Below are 13,195 nucleotides of genomic sequence, written 5' to 3'. Positions count from 1 at the left end.
CAACAGCATGAACAAACCACCTGGAGCCATATTTTACACTGTCAAGTGGCTAGCCCTGCCACAGCACACAGTCTGTGATCCATGTTCTACTATCTTGAGGATACTGCACACCACAGCAGATGCCCAAAGTGGTTGGTCTATGCAACTGTTTCCCCTATAGGGCACCATGTAGACTCTGTTTTGCTGCCCATAACTCCATTCAGTGGTAAGCTTGAGCTAGAAACATTCAGCATGTTTTTTTAGAGATGGGAGGAACCCCACAGAGACACCAGAAAAACATGGAAACTCTAAAAAGGCATCACCAGAGGTCAGGTTTGAACTTTGTACCTTCACAATTATACCAACTGGTCTTGTACTGTGTGTACGGGAGGCAAAGACCTTAAACATCTCACAACTTCTGTAAAATGGAAAAATACTTTCTATAATGCCTATGCATCAAACACTGGTGTCAGAGATCCATTCTTAGACTACTATTCCAACATACTTATCAACTTAATATATTTATGCACTAACTGAATATAATATAATTTGCAGACAACTATTCCGATACTTTCAGTGAATGACTTACAAAACCAGATAGCCAGTCTTCAGCTCAGTTTCACAAAATTAACTCAATGGATAAAATGAATACTAAATAAGAAAAAAATCCTTGTATTTCAAAAACTGCTCCAACACAGCACAGCAAATAACAACACAAGGAAAATCTGGACCTACTAAGTAAGTGCACATTTGGAAATAACCACTGATCACAAACAAAGCTTTCAGGAACTTATTGATACTAGAGTAAAAGATACCCACAGAAAGCTAACTTAACTCTACGGGAATTACAATTACAATCAGAGTCATGAAATAGGGCAGCCAGATCATTACTGCTCTTAAACTCATGTATTGCACAGTGGCAATGGAGAACCCTAAAGAGTATATCTTCTTTTCTTTTGGCTTTTCCCAGTTAGGGGTCACCACAGCAGATCACCTGTCTGCTCATGATTGGCAGTGGAGTTTTACGGTGTTGAGTTGCCACCCCGATGCTCAACCTTCCACAGAAGGCACACACATGAACACACTCACACCTAGGGCCAATTTAGAGTGTTCAATCCACCTACAGCATGTCTTTGGGATGTGGAAGGAAAATGGAGCACCAGGAGGAAACCCACGTGACCACAGGGAGAACATGCAGACTCCACACAGAAGGCACCCCAGCCAAGGATCGAACCAGACAACCTCTTGCTGCTAGGTGGCAACGCTAACTGCTGTACCACCATGGTCACCCTAGAACCCTGAACCCTAAAGAGTATATACTTTCCAAAAAGACAGTCATCTATAATGGGACTCCAAGTTTTGCAATAAGTCTACCTTTGCACACCCTTTACTGTACAATTTTACAGAAAGTAAATTGGATGACTATTAAAAAAAAAAAAAAATCTACCTGCAAATATTACTCGTCAAAAAACTGGTTCATATTTATCCCTCTGCAGCATTAAACGCTCTTCTGCCAACAGAGACGTATGTTTATCTAACAGTAATACATGAATGTTCCTATATAATTCCCCAAAACACAGTAAGGAAATAGTCTCCAACACAGGTTTTTACTAACTGAATGTGTTTATTCTTTAATTTAACTAGAACTTCATCAGAGTTAAAAATCATGTGCAAACTGAAGTTTAAAAACAGTGTCATGTGATCATGATCCAATTTAACCAATGATACTTACACAAGATCTGCTAATTATCTTAAAGGGACAAAGTATCTTGCAATCATTACAAATCACAATATATAATTAAAATGCAAAATGTAGTCTTATGGTTCGATTTTTGTCTTTTTATCTACCTCAGACTAATTTGAAAAGCATCAAATATGGAATGTCAGTGCTTCTGCAGTAGCATTAATGTTGTCTCACAACCTTTGTGCCAATGAAAACATTTAATGTTTATGGATTTGTTGAGACCTGTTGGTTTGTCAGCAAGAAGCCTTATTTGCCAACAAGGTGCATAGCATTCCAGTTAGACATTGTAGCTGCCAGCAAAGTCATTCATGCTTACTGAGTCAAGCACAAAAAATTTAATCTTCTGAAATTTTAACATGTAAGTGAAAGTCTGGTTAGAGCTTTAACAGTGCCCTTCTTCTTAGTTGCCAAACAATGTTCATACATTTTACTGGACAGCTTTCTTACAGTTTCCTTATGTAAAAGCATGGGCAAGAGTCACAGGCTGCCAGGTAAACCACCCCTTGTGAATTACAGTTGTACCTGGCTTCAGCCCAACAATGGATGTTTAGTGCTCTCATGTGCACATTTGAAGTGTTTGATATGAACCGGCACTGCTTACACTTGCTGCACTTGTATGTACCAAAGAAATTCTGCTTGTCCACTGACTCTTTATGCTTAATTTTCAGTAAGGATTTCACATTTCTGCTTTTTTATAAGTGAACACAGGACTTACACCTAAGATTTTAATTCCATGTTACCCACGATGATTTTCCAGTTCTCCTTGAAAATATTCCTGATCATAAACACAACTGTAGCAACTGGAAGTGGGAAAGCTTGGCTGTACTTCTCTAATGAATTGTTTAGAGTGGTGACTGGCTCTCCCCTATCCAGATCTGTTGCTAACTGATGTTTCCTCTAAATGGATCTTGCTTTGTTCAATGTAAGTGAGCAGACCTCCATGATGATATTCATTAACCAATTTATGTCATAGCTTTTTTGCAGGGAAAGTGCTTTTAAAAATTTGACTTCCTCATCATACACAGTTTCCTTATTGGTGAACCTACTGAGTCGGGCAAACTGTCCCTTTACTAGCCCTTTCTTCATGTGATAAGGGTGTAGACTTCTTTTATACAAGTACTGATTCACAAAGGTTTATTTTCTGAAAATTTTACTTGCCAACTCATTAGCATCTTCTTCTAAGGAAACTGTGATGTCCAAATAGTTGATAATTTTTCCATATCCACTCGACTTAAATTTTAGAAATGATCTACTGGAATTGATTAAATCTATAGTTGATCCAATTCCCCTTCATTTCCTTTACAAACCAAAATGAAGTCAATAATAAATCTCCTATAGAAAACCACCTTCTCAAAAAGTGTGTGTGATTTTAAGTGCACCTCCTCCCACCAGACCATGACTAGATTTGCAGATACCAGGGTAGAACCCATGGTTACTCCAGAAATTTATTTATAGTATTTACCCTGGAGCGTAAAAAAGTTGTTCTCTAGTATAACCTCTAACAGGGTACACACTGTGTTAATCATGTTTTATCTAGCTGTGAAAATTTACTGAGGTAACTTCTTATATATTCAGTTCCTGTTTCCTGCTGGATGCAAGTGTACAAAGACACTACATATAAGGATGCAAAAACGTAGCTGTCATCACTCAATAGTTCCAGAAACTGCCATAAGTCTTTGAGATAAAATTCTGATTTTTGAACAATTGGGTGGAGAAAATGATCTAAAAAAACTGAAATGGCCTCCATTATGTAGTGGTTAGTAGCAATTACTGGTCTGAAAGGCGGATGAACCCAGTCTTTGTGGATTTTTGGAATTCTGAAGATCTTAGCCATTTTTTGCTGATCAATTCTCAAGAATGTATACATTTCATGGTTGTAGTTCCCTTGACACAGAAAATCAAGAATAGATCGTATTAACATGCGCAACACTACTGTTAATCTCTTCCACCATAATTTTCTCATAGTTTCTTTTGTCAGCCAAAAGACTGTTAATTGCCAGATTGTATCTCAGTAGTTTATTAACACATTCATACTCCTTTTATCAGCTCTCATCGCATGTATTTCCTTATTGGAGGAAAGTTCCCTTAAAGCTTGTCCTTCATCAAAAGTCAAATTATACATTTTCATTTTTTACCCAACTTTTTTTAGATCCTCCTCACATATATCATGGAAGACCTATATGGTGTTGTGAAGAGAGGGGTTATATGTGCTTCTCTTCATTAATGTATCTTTTTTCTGGTTCACTTGGGGGGTGTTGTGCAATACTAACTGTAAATTTAGTTTTCTCACATACAATTTGAGATCAGTCAAGACCTTGGTGATAATGGGTGGCTGGGCTGGAATAAAATAAAAAAACCTTTCCAATAGTGACACATGATGTTTGTTCAAACACATATTACTGAGATTCAAAATTACTGCATGTCCAATTATCTTTTCTTTCTGTTTCCCCCTTTGCCTCTATTCTGTTTACTTCCCCTGTTCTGTCACTGTGGTTACATAAATGTAAACTGAACACAGTCAAAGGCAGGGCACAGAGAACTTAGTCATCATCTACCAACTCAGAGTTATCTCCAGTGTCCCATTATTTAAAAACTTTTGGCGAAACATAATCCTATCACCTGTGTCTCTTGTAAACAACCCAAAGATGATGTCATATAAGCAATCCCAATTAATTGCAATGAACCTCCTCTAAAATCTTACATTAACACATTTTAGTATTCCTTTCATTCATATGTAGGGGGTTTGGTGTAATGGTTAAGGTGTTACCTCTCCTACACAAAGTATAGGGTTTGATTCTCACATTTGAGGGACATTGGCTAGGCTTAAAATGGTCCAGAAGTCAGCTAGTCTAGCACTTACCTATGAATATGTAGGGTGGCTTACTCAAACTGATTATACCTAGCTGAAAAGTAAGGTGCACAAAACAGTCTGTTTATACCTAGCTGAAAAGTAAGGTGCACAAAACAGTGGAGCAACCAGTACTACTGTATGGTACAGTAAACTGGGTAGTAAAGGCAGAGCAGATGAGAAAACTAGAAGTGATGGAAATGAAGCACCTGAGATGGATGGTAGGATGCACACTGTGGGACAGACAAAGAAATGAGGACATCAGAGCAGAAGCCGAAGTAGCTCCAGTTGCAGAAAAGATTAAACAGAACAGATTACAGTGGTTCAGGCACATGTGCAGAAAAGCAGAACACAATCTGATGTAGACAATTTAGGACAGGTAAGAAGAAGGCAAGAGGAAACAAGGGCATCCAGCAAAGAGGTGGATGGATTGGTGAGGGAAGATCTATGATAGTCAGGCAAGAGTGTCAAAGAAGACAGGAGTGTGACATTGAATCGAGAGAGATGGTGACAGTTAACATGACACCCCGACCCCATGCAGAAAATGGGAAGAGGAGGGTAATGATGATGATGATGATGATTAAACCAATAATACCACAAATGCCTGACTTAAAATATATTTAAAACTGTTGTTAAAACCTGATAGTAACAGAAAAAGAAAATTTGTATTAATTCTAGCAATTGCCAGATGAAAAAGATAATTTTAATGCATTTGTGAAATGGGTAAGCCCACTGGGCACAGGCAGCTTTTTCAGGGGGTTACTTTGGGGCACTGTCCTGTTAAGTGACTTACTCAAATTCAAACAGTAGGCAAATGAAGGTGGAAAGAATCAAACCTTGTACCTTGGTTATAGTAAGCAGCACATTAACTCTTCAGGGTATACATTTTTTGTGCTAACTTTTAGACAATCACATGCATACCCCAGGAACTACCGCCCCATTAGCCTAACAAGCCTGGTCTGCAAGGCCATGGAACGTATTATCATGGAACTTATAAACAAAGACATCGGTAATCTCCAAACTCTGGACCCCACCCAGTTTGGGTTTGTAAAAGGCAGATCATGTCTCCTAAACCTGATAGACTTCTTTGAAGCAGTCACCAAAGCCGTTGACAAGGGTAAGGTGGTTCACACAGCCTATCTAGATCTTGCCAAGGCTTTTGACACCATCCCCCACTCTGGAATTATAGATAAACTCACTAAACTAGGTATAAATCCCTGTGTCACAAGATGGGTTGCCAACTGGCTCACTGACAGAACCCACACTGTGAAAGTAGCAGACTCCAAATCTGACTCCAGACCAGTGACAAGTGGAGTACCACAGGGTTCAGTCCTGGGTCCTCCCCTGTTTGGTATCTACTTCTCTGAAGTACAGGCTAACACAGAAGGTCTTTGGCTAATGAAGTTTGCAGATGACTGCAAACTAGGAGCCATAATCGAAACTCCTAACGATGTGGACATCTTACAAAAGGGCCTCACTGAGACAGATGCCTGGTGTCAAAGCCATGGCCTCAAGCTCAATGCCAAAAAGTGCATTGTCATCCCCTTTGGTAAAAACTCTGTACCCATGAACTACAACATAGGCGGTAGTATACTTAACACCGAAAGTGTGATAAGAGACCTTGGGACACAGGTGGACAGTAATCTCTCCTTTGATAATCACATTGCCACAGTAGTCAGCAAATCCTTCTACATGGCACACCTCATCACAAAAGGTTTCTCATTCAGAAAAAAGAGGTCATTGTTTCCCTCTACTCATCACTCATTAGACCCATTATAGAGTACAACGCCCCTTTTGGTATGTACCTCACAAGACATCTACAACAACTAGAAAGGCCGCATAAATACCTCACAAAGAGAATTACTGACCTCAAACAGATGCCCTACGCAGACCGTTTCAATCGCCTACTCTCTCTCACAAGCCCCCACAAACACACACACACACACACACACACACACACACACACACACACACACACACACACACACACACACACACAAACACACACACACACACACACACACACACACACACACACACACACACACACACACACACACACACACACACACAAACATGCCCACACACAAACAGACAGACACACACACACACACACACACACACACACACACACACACACACACACACACACACACACACACACACACACACACAAACATGCCTGCACACGCACAGTCTCTCTGCTTTCATGCACACATTCACTCACACAAGATCACTCACCCTCTTTCTCAATCTCTCACAGTCTCCAGCTGCTTTCATACACACATTCAATCTCAACCTCTCTCTCTTGATCACTCTCACATGCAGTCTCCTTTGCTTACATACATGCATTCACTCACATATCACTCTCGCTTTCTCTCTCACTCTCTAGATCTCTCTTTCTCTCTCTCTCTCTCTCTCACAGACACACACACACACACACACACACACACACACACACACACACACACACACACACACACACACACACACACACACTTTTTTTGTCTTCTTTTTTTGACATTTTACATTCACTTAACAGGAGAAGCACTGCTTAGCGAGTGTAAAATAATGGCGGCTGTTTCATTTTTCTCAGTCCGGGCTCCATGGCGGGTTGATAAGCTGCCTTGAAGTGGCAGACTCGTTTTTCAACAGCATTACTTGTACATTAATACCCTGCGGGAGAATGTTTGTTCTCCAGTCAGGGTACTGATGTGCAGTCAGCCCATACTCTAATGTCTAGTATTATGGGAAAGTGCATGTTGCAAATTAATCCCAAGATCACTGACAAGTTTATAACTTTAGCAACATTTACTTAGATGAAAATGCATTGGGATGTACCTTACCAGACACCTGCAGCAACTGGAAAGACCCCAAAAGTACCTCACCAAGAGGATCAAAGGGCTCAAACAGATGCCATATGCTGCCCAGTTAAAGAAACTCCAGCTCTACTCAGTGGCATACCGCCTGTTCAGAGGCGATCTGTGCCTGACGTATAAAGCCATGTCCAACCCGGAATTAATGGACATGCTGCACCTCAGAAAATCCAAATCCCATTGAGCTACGCGCTTGAGAGACTTGAACCTCAGCACTGAAATAAATAGGACATGCTGGAGGGACAGATTCATAACCCAGAGGCTCCCTTCACTCTGGAATAAAATCCCAGTCCAGGTTAGGCAGAGTACCTCATTGACTCTCTTCAAGAGGAATCTTGATGAGTGGATGGGAGATCGAGGTTTACCCTGGTATCACTTCTGTGTCACTGTTAGACAGAGGCACAGTATACTAACCTCGAAAAAGGGCATAGCAAAATAAATTTAAAATGGGTGGTGAAAGCCAAACACATTCTGGCTAGGCTTATAAATGCCCTAGGGCAGATAGCCTAGTATGAACCTATGAACCTATGAACCTATAATAACTTTCTCCTTCTAAGGCTGAAGTTGCAATCAGAATTGTACAATTATCTGTGAAACAAAAAATAACTAGTAATAGGTTACTTTTTCAAATGTGGTCAGAAGTGCCACATAGAATATGTTCCTCTAACACAAAAGAGAATGCTATTAGTAGAAATGTCAATACTGATGGGCATGTTACAAATGAAGGACTTTTCTATGTAATGTTATAAGATGAAGCTAGGATAAGTAAAGTCAGCATTATGTTAATATGTTACAGCCAAGCTGGGGAAGTGTACTGTATCTATGGAAGAGAAAGAAATCTAACCCGCAAGACTCTGTAAGCAAGATTACTCCTATTAGCGGTCCTCTGGTATGTAAACATAATATTAATAACAAGGAAAAAGTGGTAGTGATATGCATTCATGGTGACATGAAAGGAATATCCCCTTACAGACAAAGAAATTCAACCAGTTCTAGCTAAAGTTTTGTATCTTCTAGCTGTAGCCCCTGACTTGACTCATGATGCTATTTTGTTTGTTTTATATATATATATATATATATATATATATATATATATATATATATATATATATAAATATAAAAATCTGTGTTTCATCAAAAGCTGTTTAGTCAAACTTTTATGATCGACTAAGCAGCTGGTCAACAGGTATCCAAGATCGAACAATTCCTGAGGTTAGGGAATATGCTCTTACCCCATGTTTTTGTAATCTTGGAGTTAGTATATATAATTACTAAGAGGTGCAGGGGGGATTGCCCCCTGCAAAAAAAAACATTTTTTTGTTTGTTTTTTGATTGTTGCATGTGTAGTGGCTGTTTCTTGGTGCATGGGTAATTGCTTGTTGACACCTGCATTTTCAGCATAGAGATATTGATGTTTAGCACGTCGACATTGGGTGTATTTGATGTTTCATGTTACACCCATATATAAATGCACACACACACACAAACACACACACACACACAAACACACACCCACACACACACACACACACACACACACACACACACACACACATGCATACACATACAATGCGCACATATATGTAATTGTAGGACATTCTTTCAAACTCATAGCTTGTTGATAACTATTCTGGCTGTCATATGCTATCGGATGAACTCTTAATGAGTGCAGGAAGAAGCAAGTCTTATAACACTAATTTACTATGATGTGCCCCTTGTGGTAGACGTTATGTAACTGTGGAGCTTGTGCATATAAGTAAAGGAGTGTGGGGTAGAGCTCCCATGTAAAGCAAATGTTTTGGTGTTTAGTTATGTTGTTTTTTCTCCCAATCACAAAAGCAACCTGCATGCTTTTATTTTGTGACTGGAGTAGTTTTGCTATATTTTTTTTTTTGCTTTAGTGGAGTTGCTCAACAGCGACAATCACCTAGAACCAGTATAAAGTATCATATAATATAAAAGACTGAGGGATTCAGCCTCCCTGCTAACAAAACTACTCTAGGTTAGTAAGTGAAGATGAATGAAATTCCTACACACATTTTAGATAAAGAAAACTTAGAATGAAAAGACTTTTTATGGGCTGACAGTATGCAAAAAAAAAAACTTAATTAGCATTTATTTTTTGTGGTATAGTCTCGGCACATTATGCACCATAAATTCCATTGCAGTACACTGTAAGTACAAGGATTGGTTGAACATTACTCTTAGTTTTAGTAGCAGCCATTATTTTCAAAAATTCTCAGGAATAGTAAAGTCAAATAACTGCTGAGAAATTGCTTAACACAACACCAGCAACTATGATAAACAGCTTGTCAGAAAACAATATATAACTTATACAAATAAATAACGAACTAATGACCTGAAACACGGCCAGGTTAAAAGTTTTAAATACAGACATTATGTTGCTTTATTCATTGTGGTAGTCTGAAGAAGTGGGATTAATACCTGTGAAAGCACTTACTAAATAAAGTTATTAACCTAGCCATGTTCAGTTCATTATTTAAGTGCTGAGATATTGTTTGATCAATACAAGAAACATGTAATCTGGAGCTCTGAGGAATGTGATCTTGTCCTCGATGATATACTGCATTACTATCTGCTTCTGTCATGGCATTTTTTTTAGATCCAAACTGCTAGAAACACCAACTGCCCTTATTGCACTGAAGTGTAGATATTTTTGGAAATGTCTACAAGTTTCTAGACATTTATCTGCTATATTGCAACACTTAGAAATATTTGTAACCAGTATCAATCTGCTTTTCATACAGCATCAAAATGTACTGTCAGAGGCTCCATATACATGATTACATTAACAGGCAAGACTAAATGATTCAGCATGTGATATTACTATATTAAATGTTCCTAAAGCTGTATACCCATCCTGTCATATTTTAATGTGATCACTGCCAAGTACTTTTGCTTTCTGAGCTAAGATACAGGTCATAATGGCTGAAAGCTTTATGATTCTACAAAAAAATGCTAATTTTAAAGCTCATCATATTTATCTTTATTTTGCTTGAATAATCCAATAACTGTGAAACGTTTCTCAAAATACTGAATCATACCAGAGGGTTAAAGCAGCATGTTGTAAATGATATGTATCCCTTTAATATTAATTTCAGTTTTTCTCTCTCCGCATACATATCTCTCAGTGCACCATTTTACCAGACCACTGGTCATTATGCCTCTCAACTGCCCAGATTTTCACCGAATGTCCAGATTTTCCTCATATTTTTGGTGCATTCCTCATAAATTTTTGGTTTACTGACAAATGATTGGCAAATCATTGAGGATGGAAATCAGAAAATAATGACAGTTATTTGAGTTGCAGACTTCATACCCATCATAAAATTCATGCTAATGGAAAACCTGATGTTCTGTCAACTTTCTAAGTTTATAAGAGCAATATTTAAAACAATGGCCCTATTTTTGAACCTTTGTCCCCCCATTATTTATGGCTTTGTCCAGATATTTTTGCTCTTAGAGGTTGAGAGGTATGCCTGTGTGACACAGAGAAGACACACTGGTATCTAATGTACATTATCTTGATAACAAAACAACAGAAAAATTAAGAAAAATGTTCTTTAACATGATCTGGTCCTATATAATGCTGTATTATTTTCTCACAAGCAGGATGCCCCCAAGGAAGAAGACACACCAGTGAAGTTGGATAAAAGGCTCTTTGAAGGTGAGTGCAGATGGAGAACTCCAGTAAATTCTAAATGTTTACATAACAGTAAAAATCACTGAAGTATCAACAAACACAAAAATAATGCATATTATGTGAGCATGAAGAAGCTTAACAGAAATACCTAATGGCATAAGAGCTTATATTATATGTGTACGTTTGTCATACAGTATCATCTTGCTTAGCATCTAGTACTAACCCCAGCATAATATAAGCCTGAAATTAATGTCTGTAAATAAAAATTATTTATCATATTTTAGTTCTTTATGTATCTACAACATGCTGAAATTTAACAATATGCTGATAGTATGAAGCTTTTTGAAGGTCTTTGTTTTATTTGGATATTTTGGCCGTGGATGGTCTGTTTGAATAGAACTGTTTCCATTGTCATGATTTAAAGGCAGAGGTGTCCTCCGAAACAGCATCCCATCTCTACACTTGTCATGGAAACACAGGATTCCTGTTGAAAGATTAAGACACTGTTTTGGCATACACCTCGGCAAAAAATACTCAGCCTTCTTTTATCAGTGACCCTGCATGTCACTGGCATTCCAGCTCATCATGAAGAAAGCAGTTACAGTTAGGTAGCGAATTGCTGATTTAATCACCATGTTTTCTCCATACACCAGCCACCTCTTCTAATATTTCTGAATGCCACACTTCTGCTGCTAAAGGTAAGTACTTTACAGGTAAACAACAGATGAGCAAGCCTCTTAAGATTTTCTTGTAGTATATGTTATGTAGTCTTTACAATGTACTGCATTACTAAATAAATAAATAAATAAACAAATTAAATAAATAAATAAATTACTAATATACTCCTATCATTTATCCATATTATCCACACCTTCCAACACATGGGATGACAGGTGCCATATCTTTCCTCCATCAATCCAAGCAAATATTCCCACTGTCTCCTAACTTACTGAAATTTCCAGAGCATGTGCATTATGTCTGCTTCAAGGTGGCCACATCTGTAGCAGTTACTGTTTCCTACTATTATTATATATTCTTAGATGCATGAAATAAATTAACCTCATCTGTTGACCTTTGAATTTAGACCATTTCACTATGTCATTAAGAGTTGTACAAGTCCAATCGAATCCCTTTCATTCAAAATTATACTTTTTTTCTGAGCATCTGTGCTGAATCACCCTATGAGTATCCCTTAGTTTTTCACCATAGGTTCATTCATCTTTTTATGCTGGACTATTTGGTACAATGAACTGCATTTATACCCTTCCTGGCTCTCTTTGATAAATGCTTCCACAATTCCCTGATATACTCATATACAAACATGCCTGTCATGGTATTACAATCTCTTCTTGCACTTACTTAAAAGTTTTCATCCTACTCTTTTCATCATTTTTCCAGCTGGTACCAGATTTTCATTCCTTTATTATTCCAGTCTACTCTAATATCAACTGCTGTCCTTTTTATAATTTTTGGATGAGGTTATATTATGCTCTTGAGACTTATCCTCCATCTATAGTCCACTAAACTCAATACTTATCCATTCACGTTAAAAGCAAGTTGGTTGTTGTACCCTGATGTTACATTGGCTTCCTATTGAAATGTTAGCACTTGAAATGCCCACAAACTATTAACCAAACACCACAAACACTTAATATCCAGCACAGCCAAATTGAGAAACGCAACTTGAGACTGCCAAAATAATAAAATCTGGTAACTTTATTAAAAACAATAAACACAATTAAGCACTTTTGTTCTCTAATTAGAACTTCATCAGAACTAATGAATAAATTCAAACCTACCTATTTGAAAATATAAAACCACCAATCTAATACTTTCATCCAGTCACATGCTTCTAATTCATTTAACCCAGCTGCTTACAAGCCGAAAAAAATTACCAGAAACCTGAAGAAGAGCGAATTGTGAAAATCACTCTTCCCCTTAAAACGTGCACCCCCCAAACTTGTATATACCAACTTCAATATCACCATACCTCAGAGAAAAGGGAATATTCTGAGAAATGGCATCTTGGACTTAGTATATGTAAGTCCAATCTTTCTGTCATTCAGTCTCTGCATTACTGTTAC

At 38.0% G+C, this 13,195-nt stretch overlaps 1 protein-coding gene across 1 annotated transcript in view; it reads left to right on the top strand.

Annotated features, from left to right (window-relative positions):
- The window catches only part of LOC122796012 (multimerin-2-like), a 99,127-nt gene that overhangs the window by 16,437 nt on the left and 69,495 nt on the right, over window positions 1–13,195 (top strand). Inside the window, exon 2 of the mRNA XM_044064493.1 lies at window positions 11,081–11,135. Coding sequence (XP_043920428.1) covers window positions 11,081–11,135 — 55 coding nt within the window. The remainder of the gene's footprint in view (window positions 1–11,080; window positions 11,136–13,195) is intronic.

The sequence above is a fragment of the Protopterus annectens genome, chromosome 2.part2 (genome assembly GCF_019279795.1).
Source record: "Protopterus annectens isolate FY-2018-M chromosome 2.part2, PAN1.0, whole genome shotgun sequence".
Classification (NCBI taxonomy): Eukaryota; Metazoa; Chordata; order Ceratodontiformes; family Protopteridae; genus Protopterus; species Protopterus annectens.
This window is presented reverse-complemented; position numbering and strand designations above follow the sequence as displayed.